The following is an 18962-nucleotide window of genomic DNA, read 5'->3' on the forward strand; positions in this document are numbered from 1 at the left end:
CACTACACTACAATTCATCAATTCTATCACCACGTCATTAGGCACGTGATTCACTTATCTGATAATTCATAGCAAGTGCGAAATGTATTTATCTACGGTAGCAGCCGGCACCCGACCGCCAATGCTGCCCACAGCTGTGCGCACATCTTCAGCAGCGGAGAGGGCCAGAACGCTACGCAGGTACAACCATAGCGTCTCGTGTGCAGGGTACGACACGACGAGATCGACTGCATGTTTCCTTATTTCATCTACGATACCCTCCACAAGTCGCGCCGGCCCACTGCGGTCGAGAACTGCCAAAGTGCAGAGTAGATGAACGGCAGAAAAATCGGACACATGTAGGGAAATCCACTCCCGCAGCGATGTCACTTCTTTCCGTAAAAAGCGATGATAATCTTGCACACTCTCCCCACCAGGCCCCGGCCCCCTATTAGCAACAACCACAATCACATTCAAAATCCAGTGGTAGTGAGCCCATGCATGATAATTCCTGGGGTACATCTCGCATGCATGCTTGATGAGTTGGCACTCTTCCTCCAAAATATCAAGTGGTAACATCGGAAAGGATGACGCCTCTTCGGAAGTTGGCCATCCTGCAAGCGTTTGTGGTCTAATGGCTTCATATTGGTACCTGAATATCCATCGTCGATGGTCCCAGATAATTGACTGCTTCCCACACTCCTTGAATCCTCTAATAAATAGTGCAAAGAGGTCAAGTTCCTTGCTTGGATCCAGTGAACCGCGTGCAACAGATTTTTTACGCGTATTCAATGCAGTTTGGTGTGCAGGATTGGCGAGAAGTACAACAGACGAAACGGAGATGTGTTCCTTGTACAAAGATGCCGCGACCACGTACAACTTATACAGGATCTTCTGAGGCACACCAAGATGTCCATCTTCGAGAACGAAGGGAAAGTCTTGAGATGCGGGAGGCATCCATTCCTGCAAACCACCGGGCAGGATCTCGATAGAAATGCTGTAAACCTGATTTTAAAGCGAGACGAAGGTCCAAGATATACGACTGACAGTGGTTTCTCGAGGAGCCCCGCAAGGAGAAACAAGATATGCTGATCCATAAGACGATGGATGTCAGGGTGAGAAAAGCCGCTGCATGCGTGTGGTCAAGTTGATCGCGTCTCTTCCTTTCTGCATGAGACCACTGTTCTCTCCTCCCCGTCATCGATTGCTGCATTCGAGGTCTCGGTTTCGTGCTAGAACCCGTCCAACGTACCAAGCCATGTCCATGGGACCTCTCGACCTCCCAGCTGGCCCTCTCGTCTGGATTGACTGTGAAATGACAGGTCTCAACCCTCGAAAAGACAAAGTCCTCGAAATTGCCGTGAGTATTTCGTAGTCTATTACCTTTGCATGCCACCCTTTCCATTGCATCTGCTCATGATTTGACAGGTTCTCATCACAAACGGAAACCTTCAGATTGTCGACGACGGAATTCAGTATGTCATCAAAACAAAAAAGGAAGTTTTAGACGGGTAGGTGTCTGTAGTCATAACTAACAACATCTAACTCCCTCGCGACACAATGTAGTATGGACGAGTGGTGCACAAAGCAACATGGCAAGGTACCTGTATAACTTTTCTCTGTGACATATCACGTCTCAACTGTATTCCATTGTTCTCAAGTCGGGACTTACGCGCGCCTGCCTCGACTCGCCATATACACAAGAATACGTCGCTTCCCAAATTCTCAATTATATCAAGCGATGGGTCCCAGAGCCCAGGACCGGTATACTTGCCGGGAGTTCCGTCCACGCTGACCGTGCGTTCCTTGTTGAAGAAATGCCCGAAGTCATCGATTGGTTGCATTATCGGTCAGTAAGCTCGTAACCCCTGTCCTACCATGCCTCTGACGACCCATTGCGCTGTCATTCAACAGCATTGTTGGTAAGCTTCATGATTGTTGCATACGCAGGATATCCTGCTAATTTTGGTCCGGACAGACGTTTCGTCCGTCAAAGTAAGCATACATTGTCACCCGCACTCCCATTTTCTCAAAAATCTTTAGGAACTTTCGCGCAGGTGGTTCCCACACCTTCCGTTCCCTAAGCCCACAGATATCTCCCATCGGTAATGCTTCCAGTTATTTTCATATTTTCTCCAACTCAAAGAACCCTGTTTATAGTGCACTCGATGATATTCGAGGATCAATCAGAGGTATGTTTATACCTATGCTCAACTGTATTGTTACATCATCATTGTATCATTCGCAGAGCTCGAATGGTACCGCAACAATATCTTCATCTCTCCGCAATAGGCCAAAAACAAGACCAAAAGCCCTTGAATACATCATCCGGTAGTAGACATAGACGACGCTGATGGTAAATTATTATCCTAGCGATAAACATAGGACCAGCAAAAGGTATAGCTGTGATGACATGACTAGCGTACATAATTCCCGGGAAAACTCTTAGCGACCCTTCGCGTCATACTTGAATGAGAGATGTTATAACCGATTTTTTCAAAAATCCCAGAGTGTTCCCTGAACAACTGCGTCAGAGAAGGACAAGTTCTCAAATATTAGACAGTCTCACGATTGCGGGGATACCAGCCTCCTTGCATCCCTCCATCATATCCTTGTTACCTTGCCAGTTGGAGGTGATGAAAATGACTTCGGCATTCCAAGATACATATGTCTCCTTGATCAGTTTCATGACGTCCGGACGACCTCCTAATTAGTGGAAATCGGAAATGAATCGATTGCGCTATGCAGCGTCCAGAGAGAAAAAGACGCCAACCTCGTGCCTTTGAGTCCCAGAGCAAGTACTGATCAGGGTTCAATTTTTTGTATATAAGGCCAGAGATGGTGGGCCCAATTGTCTTCTCCTGGTCAGAACCAATCCAAATGAGGAACCAATTTGGATTCTGGACAGTAGATGAATCAATTGTCATGTCCCGTGTACCAGATACTAATCTCATCTAGACGTTTGTTCCACGTACCTGGAGACAAGTTGAAAGTGCAGAACCCAAGCCTGTCCCGGTGCAAACTCGGATTCCTCGCCTATACAAACATGAAGTATTTGACACACCGGCGAACTGGCGCAGAGACATATAAGTCAGCGCGTGCCCTGGAACCCAAGCACATGATATTCTCCTGACCTTCAGTTGCCTAGTCCAAACGCGTTTTGGCGGATCTTCAACCAGGCTACGCGTGAAATCGCCTTGAACTCCGCAAATAAGATAATGTACACCTGATTTCTTGCCCTCCCTAGAGACACCCGAAAATAGAATGAACTAGGAACCGATTGTGATGGTAAAGCGCACATACGAGATGATGCCGAAGGCGTGATACTCCATCACAGAACTTCGGCTTATTCTCGCCAGAAGACCTTGTTGCATACCGCGCTCAAAGCGGAGGACAACTACCTTGGATGATGGCTTGGGTGATTGCTCAATGAATGGATGGCTCCATGCAGTACGATTTTCTCACAATTTCCACTTCCACTTCTACTTCCCGAGTGCATAACCACGGGATGAGGACACTAAAATTGAAAGACGTGAGTATTTGGTTTGCCGACGTTAGTGCGATAGGAGAGGAAGAGCCGCTTACAAGAGAGTCATTCCAGCGACAAACCAGAAGTCCTGTTGTTTTCCGAGGTGGGACCCGTCCATGTTCCATTCGTGAGCCTCGAGATCATAACTATCACCGAGGACCACAAACATCCATGCTGACGGAGGAATATTAGAAGAATCATGAGGGCATGCCATCATTGAATGGGGCACCTACTGGACACTATTCCAACCCTATACATGGATGGTTTGAGCGGTTGAAAAAAGATTTAGATCGCGACTCACCACCCCGCGAAGCGATGCTGTCGTTCAAAGACACTAACCAACGATCAATTGGCATTCCGAGTGTATGAACATAATTAAACGCTCACTTGTGATGAGTATTTCGGATCCAGGGAAAGGCAGAGGCAATTGAAATAGTGACAAGGATAGTAGTTAAGACCCCGAACATGAGAACTACAACATGATTGTCGCGGTACTGGAGGAATATCAGAACCACCTTGAAGATAAGCCAAAGGAAGCCGGATGTCGCACAGCCTGAATGGATACCACCTAGATGTTGAAGCACAGACGTGCATCCAAGGCGGAACCACAGAGGTGGCCACTGCGGAATAAAACCATTAGTACTGTGCCTCATTCGATGATTGGATGGAAGCTCGATTTCAACTGACTTTGGCGAATAAAGTGTTGACGATGAGGTACAAAATTCGCCCAAAAAGCTCGTTCCGCATCAGAATGGCCGTAAAGAGGTTCCCTACGACAAAAGCACCTGTGTATTTCCGAGGATACGTCCAGATTTTCACCCCGGCAAGAAGGATACCGAGGGTATTGACAGTCAAAACAAAGATGAAAAACTTCCTGTAGGCGTAGTGTTCGACAACCTGATAACTTCTCATAAGAGGCGTGATGCTGCCCACTGACCTGTAGGTGTTAAACCACAGCCCGAACTGAATGCATCGACTGGTTTGTTTCTTCTTCGAAAATTTCTTCTGAGCAAGTCGCGTAAGGAAAGAGGTTGGGGCCATTGTCGTGTGGACCGGACCCTCCCCTTCATTCGTATGTGAATGAATCTCTTGCTTGTCACTGAGTGCAAGTGCTCGGAGAGGAATCGAGGAAAGACTTGATTCCGTGATGGCAGAACGCTTTAACGAGTCTGCTGTCTGTGTTGTAGGAAATTGAGGGGACAGCTCGTGGCCCAGAATACCCTTCTCTGCATCGTTGATCTTTGAAGCAGAAACCATGGCAGTGAGCGAGGATAGCCAGATAATACTGTCAGTCTGGGACAAGGTCAGTAGAACCTAGCATAACATGAACTGCGTTATATGCCCTTGTTCAATTAATCAGGACGTAGGTCTCCATAAGGCGTAAGGCGTTCGGTAAGGAGGTCAGCCATCCTCAGAGAAAACGCCGAAACCCGTCAAGACTAGTGCTTTCATCCGAAGTCTTTGCGGACGCTCCCGCGTGAAGAATGATGCGATGACCGATATGTTTAATAAAAGATGCGAGAGACATATGTCCAATTAGGACCTCGGTACCGCCTAGATGTTGACAATAGAATGTGAGAATCCGGAATCGTCGAAAAGTCTAATATTCCGCCGACAAAGTCAATCTTCTGCCATCGTTGGGTCCCACTGAGTTCATTCAGAAGAGAGGACGGTGTGCAAGCAGATAAAAAACAACTGTAGACCTTCCCAGGCCTCATTTTATCACAATTTCAGCACTAGAGTTTTGCGTTGGATTGCACTTCGTTCGCCCAGGAAGGAGAAGTATGAACGATTGAACCTCGGTGAGTCGGTGCTGACTGTGAACAAATTTACTAGTTACGTCACAGATGTCAGGGGCACATCAAGGGTGTATCTGCGGAATTGATCCTACATAAGTAACTTAGCTGGGTACGAAACATAAATAAATGGCACTGCTTGCAAGTATGACAGAGATACCTTATAATTTCCGCTTGGGTTGTATAATTTTGATTCGACACCATAGCCAACCTCGTCGAGACATGGTCTGAGCGTTTCAGGAAGTAACTTGAAACGGCATTGAAGAATTTATAGTATAGACGTTGGAGTAACCTGAACAGGGTGAAGATGGCGTGCGGTTGTGAAGATAGCTAGCTACCCTTTATCGTTGAAGGGTCGAACGCGTTCGAAAAAAAAGAAAAAATCGCGAGGCATCATAAGGCTTATCGTCGCACATAAATGTGGCTTGATATAAGTACGTACATCAGGTCGTTCGTCCGATAACATCGTATCCTGGTCAATATATTTTCCTGGTATATGCGAGATGTCAATATAGACCCATGTTTTCACGTGAGAATACTTTTTACGCCATGCGAAAGCTTGATTTCCAAAATGCCGCATGCATCATCATCACAATCGAAGGAGGATTGTGGATAAACATGCCCATTCAAACTCTAACCAAAGTGGCTATGCAACACCACTTGAGCTTCCCTTCGGCGACTGACGAATTACTCTATCAAGTTGTCCTGTCATAAAGATGCGGCGGCCATTGGGCATATCCGTGGTGTAGTAATCGTGTCCAAGTCGTCAGCTTGATAGCCTACCAATGCTCCACTTAATATAAGGGGCCATATTCTTGACATTGTCACCCCTGGTTGCAATCAGATGTGCAGCCAGACTCTGTACAATACAGTAGATGCAGTGTAGAGGAGGAACATGCGGCAGATAAGTCATTAATATCACGTTGTGCACGATAAACACTATCCACATACGGCATCCGAAGATAAGGCGGCCAACAGCGTATCGTATCAGATTTCTTGGTCATGTGGATCAACTGCAAGAATTGACTTGCAGCGATAAAGGCTCATTGGCTGCCAGTTGTGAAGGGTTCGCCCGCCTCCTGAGACATGGTCGTACTGGATTTGAATCATAAGGGGTACCAACAGTTCTACGAAGAAACGGCCAATGGTCGCTTGGCGGGTGACGATGGGATTGGTCCGAGTATAAAATTAAACAACATCGAGACAAGGAGTCAATAGCGAGACTTCCTCAGATCAAAGGAGGTGGCAAGTCCCAGACTGCTGCGCCAGAATACATGCCCATCAGAAGAAGGGTCGGGGAACAGTGGCTACTACAGTTCTTTTGTGCATGTGCGGGGCTTGGCCTTGAGTTACTTCCACCAAAGGTGGTGCTACTCCCAAAGATTGCCATGAGAAGGAAAGCTAGCGGTAGTAAGATGCACTCCTGGAAGGATCTCGGGTTGAATTATATAGCTTGGGCTTTGCTTTTTCAAGAAGGAAGGGCCAAGGGAGGCGTGTGAAGATTTGTATACATACCAAAAAATTAAAAATAAAGGTCGTGCAAGGCGTCGTTTTCCCCCACCATCCGATGAGCCTCCCAGGACTCAGGTCTTCCTGGTTGCGAGGCGCAGCACGACATCCTATTCGTTCCTTACATTCGTCCTCTGTCTCTGCTCGTCATGCCTTCGTACCCTCTCAGTCTCTCCGCGCCATAGCTGCGCCTGCTGTTGGCTCTTACGCTCCCAAGGAGGGTGAACACGTTCTCAACTCACCGTCCGAGCTGGCTCGAAGGCTGTCTGCAAAGGTGCTGCCAAAACTACCTCGCCCTGATGTCAAGAAGGTTGTTGTCGTCGGTAGTGGAGGTCTCAGCATTGGACAAGCCGGAGAATTTGATTACTCTGGCTCCCAAGCCCTCAAAGCACTCCACGAAGCAGGCGTTGACGCAGTCCTCATCAACCCCAACATCGCAACTTGGCAGACGTCGCATCAACTAGCTTCCGAAGTTTACTTTTTACCAGTGACTGTTGACTATGTTGCCTACGTGCTTGAAAAAGAGCGACCAGATGGTATTCTCCTCACGTTTGGTGGACAAAGTGCTCTTAATGTTGGCATCGAATTGGATCGCATGGGAATTCTGGAACGTCTTGGGGTGAAAGTTTTGGGGACACCCATCCGAACACTTGAAGTATCAGAAGACCGTGATCTTTTCGTGCAGGCGCTTAAAGGTTTGCTGCTAAATTTAGATATCGTGACAAACTCTAAAAATGCATATCAGAAATTGATATTCCAGTAGCTCAGTCAACGGCAGTCTCTACAGTAGAAGATGCCCTCGCTGCAGCCGAGGAAATTGGCTACCCCGTCATCTTGCGCTCGGCATTCACCCTCGGAGGTCTTGGTTCTGGTTTTGCCAATAACCCTGAGGAACTTCGTGACCTTTCCGCAAAGAGTTTGAGTCTAAGTCCACAGGTATTGATTGAACGCAGCATGAAGGGCTGGAAGGAATTAGAGTATGAAGTTGTTCGAGATGCCGCCGATGTATGTGACATCCAGCTAAAGTTCGTCCGCTTTACTCACTGTTTCATTTAGAATACAATCATCTGTTGTAATATGGAAAACTTTGATCCGCTTGGCACTCACACTGGCGATTCAATTGTTGTAGCCCCCTCTCAGACTCTTCCGGATGACGAGTATCACATGCTACGAAGCGCCGCTCTCAAGGTTATCAGGCATCTTGGCGTCGTCGGCGAGTGTAACATTCAGTATGCTCTGAATCCTAAATCAAGGGAGTACTGCGTAATAGAAGTCAATGCTCGGTGAGCTTGCATCAGGTCCCTTATGAATGTAGCTATTGACATTTTCTCGAAGTCTAAGTCGTTCGTCCGCTCTTGCATCGAAAGCCACCGGCTATCCCCTCGCTTACACCGCCGCTAAGATTGCTCTTGGTCATACCCTTCCTGAACTACCTAATGCTGTCACCAAAACTACAACAGCATGTTTCGAGCCTTCGCTGGACTACATTGTGACTAAAATTCCTAAATGGGATCTGGCCAAATTCTCATCACAGGTTAATCGCGAAGTAGGATCTTCCATGAAATCAGTTGGTGAAGTCATGGCTATCGGTCGTACTTTCGAAGAGAGTCTGCAAAAGGCCATCCGCCAGGTAGATCCCCGCTGGAAAGGTTTCGAAGCCTATGTCGCCCCAGAGGATCTTGACAGGGCACTTTCGAGGCCTACAGATATGCGCTTGTTTGCTATTGCCTATGCCATGTACAAAAAGGATTATACCGTTGATCAGGTCCATGATTTGACCAAGATTGACAAGGTTTGCTTTCATTTCTGGATATGAAGGATTCATCTAATCCAGCATTCACAGTGGTATCTATACAAGATCGACAACATTGTCCAACTACACCGTACATTGAAGGCTGCTGGCTCTATACAAAACGTCGACCACGAACTCATGCAACGGGCTAAGCGAATGGGTTTTGCTGATGCTCAGATTGGTGACCTCATTAACGCTACAGAGGACGCTGTTCGTGCTGCTCGAAAAAGTATGAATATTACCCCTTTTGTGAAACGTATCGACACTCTGGCAGCCGAATATCCTGCTCACACAAACTATCTGTACACAACTTACAACGCATCCGAGCACGACGTCAAATTCGACGAAAATGGGACCATGGTGCTTGGTAGCGGCGTCTATCGGATAGGAAGCAGCGTTGAATTTGACTGGTGTGCTGTTACCTGTGCTAGGAGTCTTAGGAACATGGGAAAGAAGACGATCATGATTAATTATAACCCGGAAACTGTGTCAACTGATTTCGATGAGGCCGATCGTCTCTACTTTGAAGAACTTGGCTATGAGCGCGTTATGGACATATATGAACTCGAAGCTGCTCAAGGTGCAATTGTCAGTGTCGGTGGTATGTCGATAACGTTATTGTTTTGTCACCAGTTGTTGAGGATGGTTTAGGTCAACTTCCTCAGAACATTGCTTTGCGCCTGAAGAAATCTGGTGTCAATGTCCTTGGCACTCCTCCGGAGCAGATTGACATGGCGGAGGATCGTCATAAATTTTCGTCTGTTCTTGATAGCATTGGCGTTGATCAACCTGAATGGAGTGAGGTCACTTCTGTTGTTGCTGCCAAAGCTTTCGCCAACAAGGTTTCGTGAGTGTACAAATGTTTCCGGTTACATTGCATCACTCAATAACATACTGTCAGATATCCCGTTTTGATTCGACCATCTTATGTCTTGTCCGGTGCTGCTATGAATGTCGTTTACGCAGAAGAAGAACTGGAGGAAAACCTCTCAAAAGCCGCGGATGTTTCACCCCTCCATCCTGTTGTCATGACCAAGTTCATTGACGGTGCCCAAGAAATTGACGTTGATGCCGTCGCATACAAAGGAAAACTTCTCGTTCATGCGGTATCCGAACACGTTGAGAATGCCGGTGTCCATTCTGGAGACGCCACCCTTGTACTCCCTCCATTCTCACTTATCGAGACTGACATGTCCCGGCTGAAAACCATCGCTGAAAAGGTAGCGGCGGCGTTCAACATCTCTGGTCCATACAACATGCAGATAATTAAGAAACCATCTGAAAATGGTCAAGAGGCCGAACTCAAAGTCATTGAATGTAACCTTCGCGCTTCCCGTTCCTTCCCGTTCGTTTCAAAAGTCCTTGGCCACAATTTCATCGAGACCGCAACCGCTGCGATCACTGGCCATGAAGTCCCTGAACCCATAGATTTGATGGCTCAGAAACGCGATTATACATCTATCAAGGTCCCTCAGTTCTCATGGACGCGTCTAGGCGGTGCTGATCCTTTCCTCGGTGTTGGTGAGTCGGGCTATCGATCGCTTGTCTTCTTGTCAAGGCTCACGGTATTTCAATAGAAATGGCTAGCACTGGTGAAGTCGCTTCATTTGGCAAGGATATTCACGAGGCATACTGGGCGTCTTTGCTCAGCACAACTGGCTTCAAGGTTCCTAAAGTCAATTCCGGTGTGCTTATTGGTGGTGATGTTACCAAGCCTGAGATGGTCACCATTGCCAAGCTGCTTCAGGGTCTCGGATTCAAGTTATATTGCTCTTCCTCTGTCGTCGAAGATTACCTGAACAATATTCCTTTTGTCAAAGCCCAACGTATCGTTTTCCCGACATCCGACAAGCGCAAACTTCGAGAAGTGTTTGATGAGTACGAGATTCAATGTGTCATTAACATTGCCCGGTCGCGAGGCCAAACATTCACAGATGAGGATTATGTTGCCCGCCGGTGAGTCTGGTTATACGTACTCAACATTGATTGACCAATAATCCCGCCATTTAGGAATGCTGTCGACTTTGGTCTTCCTTTACTGAACAACGCTCAGACCGCTCTACTATTCGTCGAGGCATTGGCTAAGAAAATCCCACAAGGAGGCTTGAGAGGTTATGCTGAGGGTCGCATCCCGCCCGAAGTTCGCTCATGGAGTGAATTTGTTGGTTCACGGGCATAAAAGTTTTGAAAAGCTTATAGGAGACAAAAACGCGAGTAACACCCACATTTGTACGTTTTTTAATATCGGAAGAGTCGTAGATCTTTCTTGGGTTGCTATATGTATTATCTGAATCACACGCGAGATATATGTGTTTCTTGGCTCACATGTCCTGCGATGGCGTGATTTAGTTCCTTAAAATTTGAGCTCTGGGTTGTTTGGGATCCAAATCCGCGGGTAAACAGAGTTGACTCAGATCGAGCTCAATAGGAAGACCTGATCGAGACTGGTCCACTCGACCGTGAACACGATTTACGGCGAATTTCTCGACAAGGGCGGGTTCCAATTTATCTTCTATCAGATCCACCACAAGACGACCCATTACGGGAAGAAACTAACGAGTCACAAGTGAATGGAGAGTAAACCCCGAAGTCACATTCACTTACCTTGTATGCATGACCGCTGCCGCATGTCGCGAGAATGAGATTCTCAGCTGAAGGGTACCTACCAATCATCCAATTACCATCGGGAGCGTCATTGTACCTTGAAAAAAGAGAGAGAGCTAACACCACTTAACGAAGAAAAGGAGGTAAAACAGCTTACCAGCAAAGGCGTGTACCACGAAACGGTTTTTCTGCAATATCCGGATAGAGTTCGCGTAGGCATTTGCGGAGGAGTGGGAGGGAACTTTTGGGAATAGCTGAACCGTTATCAGGATGCGATAAAATTGTTCGCGGTGTAGATATGGCACCATTCGCGGTGTGTAAGTGTCCAGGGCCATGAATTGCAACCTTTAGAATATTCTTATCTGTGGGCTTGATAGAGAGTTTAAATTTCCATCATGGAAGTGAGAAGGTTCATCTCACAGGAAAGCAGTAAAAACCATGTAAGAAATCCAGAACCACTGGAGAGCTCCGGAGATGCTCAGCTTCGTCTTCAGTTAGTTGAATCATCGCAACGACTTGCCTAAACGAACGAGAAGTTATCGTCAGCCCAGAGATTAATGGGCGTTTAGCGCTTAGCTTTGAGGTATCATACCCAGTGGATAGACACTGTCCCCGTAGATCCAAATCAGGAAAGGCAGAAGGAGTCCATGAACCTGTCGCAATTACGACCAGGTCTGCATCATAAGTCGAACCATCTGCACAAGAAATGCCAGTCGCCTTTCTATCGTCCCATAGAATATTTGTTACAGATTTTCCAGGCAGGACTTTGACTCCGAGTTTTTGAACTTCAGACATCAAGATCCGGATCCCTTGACCAGCATCTGCCCAACCGCCATCACGGTTGAGATAGCCCGTGCGGCGATAATATACTGAGCCATCTCCTTCAAACGATCCAATACGGGCATCGGAGGGCAAGACAGATCGAACCGACGCCGGGTCAGGAAGGGGTAAAACAGAACAACCTAGTTCAAGATCGTTGATGAACGACTCGTTTGCATATGCCAATGATGCAGAGACCACTTCCCGAGTCTCCGGATTGGTTTCCGACGTGTTATCGATACCAAGAACAAGCACCCCGGATCTTGGAGAATGATGGAGTGAGAATTGTCCAACCCAGCATCAACAGTAAAAAAAGCCAATGGCAGGACGGCAGTGAGCGAAGAAAAAATGTGCGGTATTAATACATATGAAATGTAGACGGGAAAACTCCAGCCTCGGATCTTGGAGTGAACGTACTCATGATAAGTATTGCCCCATAATTTCCTATCTTTCCATGCGTTGATCGCTTCACGCGCTAATGCTGAGTAAAACTTGTCGTTATACGATGACCGAACAACTGTAATAATTATATTAATCGGTGCGCATCGAGGTCACAAAAAAACTCGTGGCACTCACTTCGATTGATATCGTTACTAGAGGCGTCGGGTGCAGGTAGAATGGTGGATCGTTCAAGTACGGTGATATTCGTATACCCACGCAAGGACAGATGGTAAGCCGTAGACAGACCAAAGCAACCTGCTCCAAGAATAACTATTCGCGAATCGTGTGGGCGCCTCCCAACGTTATCACCCTCCATTCCAAGGGTTGCTGAGTTTGCCTAATCGAATCAGTAGCTCCTACAGCGGTACCGGTGATACCAGGTTCATGCTCACGTTTATGCTAAAATATAGGTCTAATGCGATCTAGATAATCCGGAAGGATCATGAGCAAGAGCGGAACTTACCCTCACGATAGATACGAAAGTTCGCTCAAACTAAGCGGGATCTTCAAGAATCAGAGTGCTACCTGTTTATTATTGATACGCTGATTACTTTGGTGCACCATGATACGAAGAACGCACTCGCAGAAATTCGGTACAGTCGTGTAATTCGCAACGGTTGCGGCGAGAGGAAAACAATATACGACAACAAGAATTCTAGAACTCAGAACAACTTTTCCAAACAAAAGTCATAAGATCCGGCTTCAACTTCAGGTTCGCTTAGTCTTAGTCTGGGAGTATGATAAAAGATTGTGCAGTGAGAATCTAATTTTAGTCGTGCGTGTATGGTACAAGCGAATCTAAGTAGATTAATACTATATTTCTATTCTGCAGTACGAAGAAATGAAGAATGTCGAACAATAAATTATTAAACAAAATGCCCAGGTTAAACGGAGAAGTGAACTGCAAGCAGGAAGGTATGACAAAGGCGGATTATGCAAAAAGATTAGCAATGATATATTGCATCTTCCCGTCCCGAATGGCTTCGTGAATTAAGGAAACGTTCTGGCCAACAGTAACATCGTCAATACCAAGGCCATTCGCAAATCGACTATAATTTTCAGAGCCATGCATTCTGATACCGAGCTCCAACCTCACGAATTCATACACAGGCCTGGTGCGGTTCAAGTATTTGCTAGCTGGCGCAGCACCACGCCCACCGGAGAGATACTCGCGGCGGAGAGAGTCTAAGAGGACAGTGGCTTGAGCAGCAACGCGGGAGCGGAAGGTAGGAATACTGCTGAGAGCAGAGCCAACAGCTTGGGAATTTTGGAACGCAGGGCCAGTGATAAAATCAAGAAGAACGGTAGTGCTCGCCGCAGCAATCGCTCGCATACGCTCTTGAGCATCCATGCTACTTGTGTTGTCATGAGCTTGACGCATGGCGTCGAAGACCTGGCGAGTAAGAGTGGCTCTTTCTTCGTCCTGCAGATGGGAAAAAAATGTCTTATCCATTTCTTCCGACACACATTTATATAGGCCCGCGAGGAATTCTGACTGCATTGCTCGCAAGTCGAGTGCTTGGCAAAGAGCATATAGATATGACGAAGTAAGGATGGACAGGGTTTCGAGGGCGGCGATCGTTTGTCGGCCTGAGATCAAAGCCAGGGAACTACGAAACAAATAAGCTACAGCTCGATAGCACGCCCAACAAAAACTTACTTGACTGCTTGATTGTGCATTTCCGCCGACTGGATATGAGTCGAAACAGGATTCGCTAAATAACCGAGCTCTGCGACGTAAGCAGCTGTGCCGATGTCAATCCCCTTGCAGTGGTAATTGAGGGACGGGTCTGTGGCAGCAAGTGATGGTGGTAAACCACGGTTCATCGAAGGATCAATCAACTCGGCACACTGGGCAAAGAGAATTTTGCCCATGTGGTGCAGACTGAGTCTAGTTTTCTCCATAACGTTTGTGACTGCCATCGCTTGGAAATTCCCACCATTATGAACGACACCCGTTGAGCCATCAACCAAAGGATTGTCCGTAGCTTGAATCGTTTAGCAAGAGTTTAGTGATAAAAAGTTGAAAAAGACCTACTCGAGTTGCATTCAGTAGTGATCGTCTTCAAAGACTCCAACAAATCCTCAATCTGAGGACCGATGAATTGAGGGGCTGTGCGCAAGGCGTAGCGATCTTGACGGAGAGTTCCCTCGTCTTGGTCAATAGTCACCTCGGCCTCATGAGTTTGAGCAAAGTTGCTTCCGTCAAGGAGGTCCCAAATGTTCTTGGCAGCTTCAATCTAGAACACAGACCGTCAGATAATCATAATATGAAAGTCGAAATAGGCCTTACTTGACCAGGATGGGGACGGCAGACATCGTGAATGAATGGATCAAATGAGCCACGCGTTCCGGTGAGAGCCTCGGTACCCATTGCTGTGCACACTTGGGTGAGCAAAGCCATGTGAACTGCGTCGTTCAACGCAAGAGCTGCAACGGAGGCGGAAAAGGCAGTGCCATTAAGTATACCGAGATGTTCTTTGGAGGCAAGAGGAAGGGGTTCAATGTGATGGCTACAAAGCGCTTCATGGGACGATACAATCTTACGACTGCCGAAAGCCAGAGGCCCATCAAAACAGCGAATGGAGGGGTTGCCAATCAAAGTACCAGCGATGTAAGACAGAGGTGATAGATCTGGAAGACAAAAAGATTGATGAGATCAAGAAAGAATATTTTTTATTTGACCGTACCTCCCGAGGCTGAGATGCTACCGCGCAAGGGAACAAGGGGTGTGATGTTGGCTCGGAGAAGCTCATTCATCTTTTCCACGAGCTCCCAACGGACACCGGAGTGACCACGAATGAGAGAGTTCATCCTAATTAAGATTGCACCGCGAACCCATGACTCGGGCATGGAGAGGTTGAAAGGATCGCTGAGGGGAAGGACACTAAGAGGCTCTTGCGATGACGGCAGGACACCGGAATGCTGATGTTGAAGGAGGGCGTTTCCGAGTAAGATGGGCTCGTCGGTGCGAGTGTTGGCGCTGCCACCAAAGCCAGTCGAGACACCATACACACTCATCCCTAGGTCTACCTTGTTCGATATCACTTGACGGCTGGCATCCATTCTGTCTCTGATGCTGGGCGACTTGTCAAGTGCAACCGGTGCGTTGTACCTCGCGGCAGCCGTCACAGCAGCAATGGATAAATTCTGGCCGTCTACAACAACCGACTTTCCATTTCTACGCGAACGGTCAATGGGGGAAGATTGAGCGAAAACAAACAACTGACTTGTAAGATTCAAGCTCCTTGAATGAATGGACGAATGCGTCGAGCAATAATGTTTTAGATGTTGTGTACTGAAGAGAGTGGGAGGCAGAGTCATTCTGAAGTTGACGATGGTTCGACATGACTTGAGCGGGCGGAATTAGAGTAGGAAAGTAGGAGTAGTAGGGCAGTAGTTAAATTCTGTAAGCGAGTCATGGCTAGAACGGTGGTATATATACGCCAGAGAGTAAGTTTGAGGTCAAGATCCGATGTACGAAATGAAAGATCCGAACTTCGATGATGTAAGCAACACGATCCAGTTCATGGGCTGTGTTGTTGCATAGTAGCCCGGTTTGCTGGAGCCTTCGCACTTTCTGCGGACATACCGCTGTCGATATGCCATATCATTCCGTATTACATGACGAGGAATTTAATACCGTGTCCGTTTTCAAAAATAAAACTCGATCTTTTACACGGTATTTAAATTGTCAAGACTGAATCCGACTGGTCACTTTTTGGGTAGTACGTGAGCCTGCTACACTTCACCCACATTTACCAGAGGTCTTTGCTTCAGCAGCACATACACATACCGCATCACCGATACCTGCGGATGAAAATATGTTTAAGATCGCCTCATGGCAACACATCCTTTGTATCGCTTTCGTTCAAGTGCGGCCATGTCCTTCCCATCAAGGATAACTCGACTTCTGGATGATGGTTTCACTTTAGCGCGCTAAATCTGCCATACAGTTTGCACAGCCCGCGAGCCACCTTTCATCCTCAATCAACGGTAGGTTGGTCTTCCGATGCACTTATTTAATGAGAGCGATCCTCGGAAGGAATGCTATATTCAAAAAAAGTGTTTAATCAATTCGGCTTACCTAAGGAACCATGCACCATCTTCATCTAATTCCTCCATGGTGCGTATTGTCGAGTGCCAGAATCGCCCATATTTTGACCTTGTCACAGGGAAAGGCAAAGAAGACGAGAAAATTCGCTCAGGTCAAGCGACTGCTTAACCCGAATGACATCCGACTGTATGTTACATTTTCCTTCGCTGCAAGCACCCTCTTACTCTCAGGTTGGCACAGAAAAGAGAACAAGGCGAAGCAGGCCAAGAAAGAAGAAGAAGTCAAAGAAAAACAAGTTCGTCGGGTGTCAGTGTCTCCTTGAAATCCCCGCCCCTTTGTCATCGCATTCTAACATTTTAATTAACAGGACTCAAGTAGCGTCCTCGCTCTTTTTTGCCCACAACACTGCTCTAGTCCCCCCATATCGCGTACTGATAGACACCAACTTCATCAATTTCAGCATTCAAAACAAAATTGAACTTCTTAGTGGCATGATGGACTGTCTTTTTGCGAAATGTAGGCGCTTTCTCTTCTATCTCTTCCGAATTCTTTTCACCGACGGCTCTAGGTATACCATGCGTTACAGACTGTGTCATCGCTGAGCTCGAAAAACTAGGTTCCAAATACCGTATTGCACTTCGGTAAAGTCGTCTCCACATAACGTATCATTCCCTTTATTCACCACTTGTTTCTATGATCAGAATTGCGCGAGATCCAAGATTTGAACGCCTCACCTGTTCTCACAGTGGAACTTATGCCGATGACTGCTTAGTCCAGCGCGTAACGTCTCACAAATGCTATATCGTCGCAACTTGTGACCGGGAGCTCCGGCGACGTATTCGACAAATCCCAGGCGTCCCGTTAATGTACATCGTGAGCCGAAAGTATGCGATAGAGAGATTACCGGATCAGGGCGCGCCTGCATGAGGCATCCTAGATCGCCTTAGTCGTTTGGTTCGGCTGATGCTCGTCAGAACGTGCCTTTGAGGAGATTATTCGGGGTCACCGAGAGATGGCGAGTTACAAAGAATCCACCGGGGGACGGGTTTATTTGGGTTCTTCGTTCTTAAGTTCTGGTAACTTACTTATCCTGCATTTCGTCAAGATCCGAATATAAGTTTCTCCAAATTCAGCAATTCATGGAGCACTCGTAGAGAGAGCCAATAACATTCGGCGCTCGCGAGAACATATAACAACCGATGGCCAATTAAATTTCAATTCGAAATCATTCTAGTCTCATTGCAGTTCTACGCAGGGTTGCTTCTTCATTTTTTCTTTGTCTTCTATGTATGTTTGCCGTATGACCTGATGATCCGAGGGGGCTTACCCGAATGTTCATGAAATGGTCCGTTCTTTTTCTAGGTTCAGTTCTTGTTCCTCCCGCGAAAGCCAGCTCGTTGAAAATAAATCATCCCTTACAATTCACCTGAAAGTCGCCAACTAAGGACGACCACACTAAGAACGAGCGCGCGGAACTGAACACGAACAGAGATAGGATTAAAAGGAACTCACTATCTACTCGTCACCCTACAATCACACGTAATAAAGGACCCCGAGCCAGGCTCCCAGCTTCTGTGGATCACTCTCAGAATACTCTTGTGGACTCTGTAAGCCGCGGCCTTACATCACCTCGTTTGGACTGGTTACAAGACTACTCAAGACTATTTTTTTTTGGACTGACTGACAAACATAGCCTGACTTCTGCCTCAATGTTAATGGCAGCGTTCAACACTCTCAGCTTATTTTTTCCCATTCTTGCCCGAGTTTTCCGATAAAACTACTTACCGTATGCCTAATTTGACTGCGATGTAATTGGCACTCTACATCTATAGTTGTTACGCGACAAGGTTGCCATGAGAGAGTGACGATCGTAGTGTGTGTATGCACAACCCGTCCTTTCAACAGTTTCATCATGTCGGGTTGTTATCTCCGAAAACTGGAGATGAGATGAATTAGAATCAATGTCAAACTTAGGTGCCTGCTTTACGTGTTGGCCAGTGTTCACGCACTGCTGGATCCTAATCATTGTCTTTTATTCAGCAGTGATCATTTGTAATCCCTTGTCAACACAGATAAAGGCTTTCATACTAATAATCATGCAAAGGTGGCTAATTCAATTTTTTGGCGCGAGAATGTGGACCATTGTGTCCATACTCACGAAACAAATACTGTATGTGGCTTCTGGGACTGGGGTGATCGTACTCGACCATGACAACGATATTGAGGTATTAGAAAATCGGTCACTGAGAGAGATATCTTCAGAGTTGAGAGTTGTCCTTGACGGACTAAGTGAGTACTATGAGAAAGATCAGTGAGAACTTAGATCACTGGCAGTTTGATCGCGACGGCGTCGTTACAAGCTATCAAGCTGTTTATTTGTATCTTGTGATGCTATTCCTAGATAACTTAACTGAAGGCGAACGGCTGCGGTTGGTC

The 18962-nt window shown here is 46.8% G+C and overlaps 7 protein-coding genes across 7 annotated transcripts; 3 read left to right on the top strand and 4 right to left on the bottom strand.

The window, feature by feature from the left end:
• Positions 1–40: 40 nt before the first annotated feature.
• AGABI2DRAFT_204875 (hypothetical protein) lies at positions 41–1133 on the bottom strand. Its single transcript, XM_006461173.1, has 2 exons — positions 1027–1133; positions 41–976 (listed from the first exon to the last, which is right to left on the bottom strand). The coding sequence occupies exons 1-2, from the start codon at positions 1074–1076 to the stop codon at positions 67–69; spliced, it is 960 nt and encodes a 319-aa protein (XP_006461236.1). The 5' UTR covers positions 1077–1133; the 3' UTR covers positions 41–66.
• AGABI2DRAFT_136285 (hypothetical protein) lies at positions 1121–2499 on the top strand. The gene is made up of 9 exons (XM_006461174.1): positions 1121–1339; positions 1408–1490; positions 1546–1579; positions 1641–1828; positions 1894–1901; positions 1958–1974; positions 2023–2084; positions 2140–2171; positions 2228–2499. Exons 1-9 carry the CDS (start codon positions 1238–1240, stop codon positions 2269–2271), a joined length of 570 nt encoding a protein of 189 aa, XP_006461237.1. The 5' UTR covers positions 1121–1237; the 3' UTR covers positions 2272–2499.
• On the bottom strand, positions 2476–4549 carry AGABI2DRAFT_204879 (hypothetical protein; the record flags this gene model as incomplete). The annotated part of the gene is made up of 13 exons (XM_006461175.1): positions 2476–2496; positions 2549–2685; positions 2753–2879; positions 2955–3050; positions 3114–3222; positions 3283–3392; positions 3445–3496; positions 3565–3682; positions 3742–3758; positions 3810–3842; positions 3896–4128; positions 4196–4378; positions 4442–4549. The coding sequence occupies 13 exons, from the start codon at positions 4547–4549 to the stop codon at positions 2476–2478; spliced, it is 1344 nt and encodes a 447-aa protein (XP_006461238.1).
• Positions 4550–6853: 2304 nt separating this feature from the next.
• Positions 6854–11142, top strand: AGABI2DRAFT_192773 (carbamoyl-phosphate synthase). Its single transcript, XM_006461176.1, has 9 exons — positions 6854–7508; positions 7559–7818; positions 7870–8096; positions 8149–8605; positions 8657–9206; positions 9257–9452; positions 9507–10126; positions 10183–10561; positions 10616–11142. Exons 1-9 carry the CDS (start codon positions 6872–6874, stop codon positions 10782–10784), a joined length of 3495 nt encoding a protein of 1164 aa, XP_006461239.1. The 5' UTR covers positions 6854–6871; the 3' UTR covers positions 10785–11142.
• AGABI2DRAFT_70165 (hypothetical protein) lies at positions 11111–12785 on the bottom strand (the record flags this gene model as incomplete). Its single annotated transcript, XM_006461177.1, has 6 exons — positions 11111–11306; positions 11367–11578; positions 11630–11724; positions 11815–12228; positions 12417–12545; positions 12605–12785. The coding sequence occupies 6 exons, from the start codon at positions 12783–12785 to the stop codon at positions 11111–11113; spliced, it is 1227 nt and encodes a 408-aa protein (XP_006461240.1).
• A 422-nt stretch (positions 12786–13207) lies between these two features.
• On the bottom strand, positions 13208–15855 carry PAL1 (phenylalanine ammonia-lyase). The gene is made up of 6 exons (XM_006461178.1): positions 15700–15855; positions 15160–15650; positions 14763–15103; positions 14508–14709; positions 14130–14457; positions 13208–14079 (listed from the first exon to the last, which is right to left on the bottom strand). The coding sequence occupies exons 1-6, from the start codon at positions 15816–15818 to the stop codon at positions 13401–13403; spliced, it is 2160 nt and encodes a 719-aa protein (XP_006461241.1). The 5' UTR covers positions 15819–15855; the 3' UTR covers positions 13208–13400.
• A 715-nt stretch (positions 15856–16570) lies between these two features.
• AGABI2DRAFT_192777 (hypothetical protein) lies at positions 16571–17660 on the top strand. Its single transcript, XM_006461179.1, is given in 7 exon segments — positions 16571–16595; positions 16645–16712; positions 16767–16832; positions 16894–17042; positions 17095–17167; positions 17228–17577; positions 17590–17660. 6 exon segments carry the CDS (start codon positions 16593–16595, stop codon positions 17451–17453), a joined length of 585 nt encoding a protein of 194 aa, XP_006461242.1. The 5' UTR covers positions 16571–16592; the 3' UTR covers positions 17454–17577; positions 17590–17660.
• Positions 17661–18962: the final 1302 nt, after the last annotated feature.

This window comes from Agaricus bisporus (assembly GCF_000300575.1).
Source record: "Agaricus bisporus var. bisporus H97 unplaced genomic scaffold AGABI2scaffold_5, whole genome shotgun sequence".
NCBI classification, from domain to species: domain Eukaryota; kingdom Fungi; phylum Basidiomycota; class Agaricomycetes; order Agaricales; family Agaricaceae; genus Agaricus; species Agaricus bisporus.

Excerpts from the sequence above, each read along its gene's own strand:
- AGABI2DRAFT_192777 (XM_006461179.1), top strand. Across the intron at positions 17,043-17,094 it reads GGACTGTCTTTTTGCGAAAT|GTATACCATGCGTTACAGAC; the intron begins GTAGGCGCTTTC and ends CGACGGCTCTAG. Across the intron at positions 17,168-17,227 it reads AAATACCGTATTGCACTTCG|AATTGCGCGAGATCCAAGAT; the intron begins GTAAAGTCGTCT and ends TTCTATGATCAG.
- PAL1 (XM_006461178.1), bottom strand. The coding sequence starts at position 15,818 with ATGTCGAACCATCGTCAACTTCAGAATGACTCTGCCTCCCACTCTCTT. Across the intron at positions 14,458-14,507 it reads CACTACTGAATGCAACTCGA|CTACGGACAATCCTTTGGTT; the intron begins GTAGGTCTTTTT and ends AAACGATTCAAG. Across the intron at positions 14,080-14,129 it reads ATGCACAATCAAGCAGTCAA|TTCCCTGGCTTTGATCTCAG; the intron begins GTAAGTTTTTGT and ends TTTGTTTCGTAG.
- AGABI2DRAFT_204875 (XM_006461173.1), bottom strand. The coding sequence starts at position 1,076 with ATGGATCAGCATATCTTGTTTCTCCTTGCGGGGCTCCTCGAGAAACCA. Across the intron at positions 977-1,026 it reads GGGCTCCTCGAGAAACCACT|CATTTCTATCGAGATCCTGC; the intron begins GTCAGTCGTATA and ends TCAGGTTTACAG.
- AGABI2DRAFT_136285 (XM_006461174.1), top strand. The coding sequence starts at position 1,238 with ATGTCCATGGGACCTCTCGACCTCCCAGCTGGCCCTCTCGTCTGGATT. Across the intron at positions 1,340-1,407 it reads ACAAAGTCCTCGAAATTGCC|GTTCTCATCACAAACGGAAA; the intron begins GTGAGTATTTCG and ends ATGATTTGACAG. Across the intron at positions 2,172-2,227 it reads TATTCGAGGATCAATCAGAG|AGCTCGAATGGTACCGCAAC; the intron begins GTATGTTTATAC and ends TATCATTCGCAG.
- AGABI2DRAFT_192773 (XM_006461176.1), top strand. The coding sequence starts at position 6,872 with ATGAGCCTCCCAGGACTCAGGTCTTCCTGGTTGCGAGGCGCAGCACGA. Across the intron at positions 8,606-8,656 it reads ATTTGACCAAGATTGACAAG|TGGTATCTATACAAGATCGA; the intron begins GTTTGCTTTCAT and ends CAGCATTCACAG. Across the intron at positions 10,562-10,615 it reads GAGGATTATGTTGCCCGCCG|GAATGCTGTCGACTTTGGTC; the intron begins GTGAGTCTGGTT and ends CCCGCCATTTAG.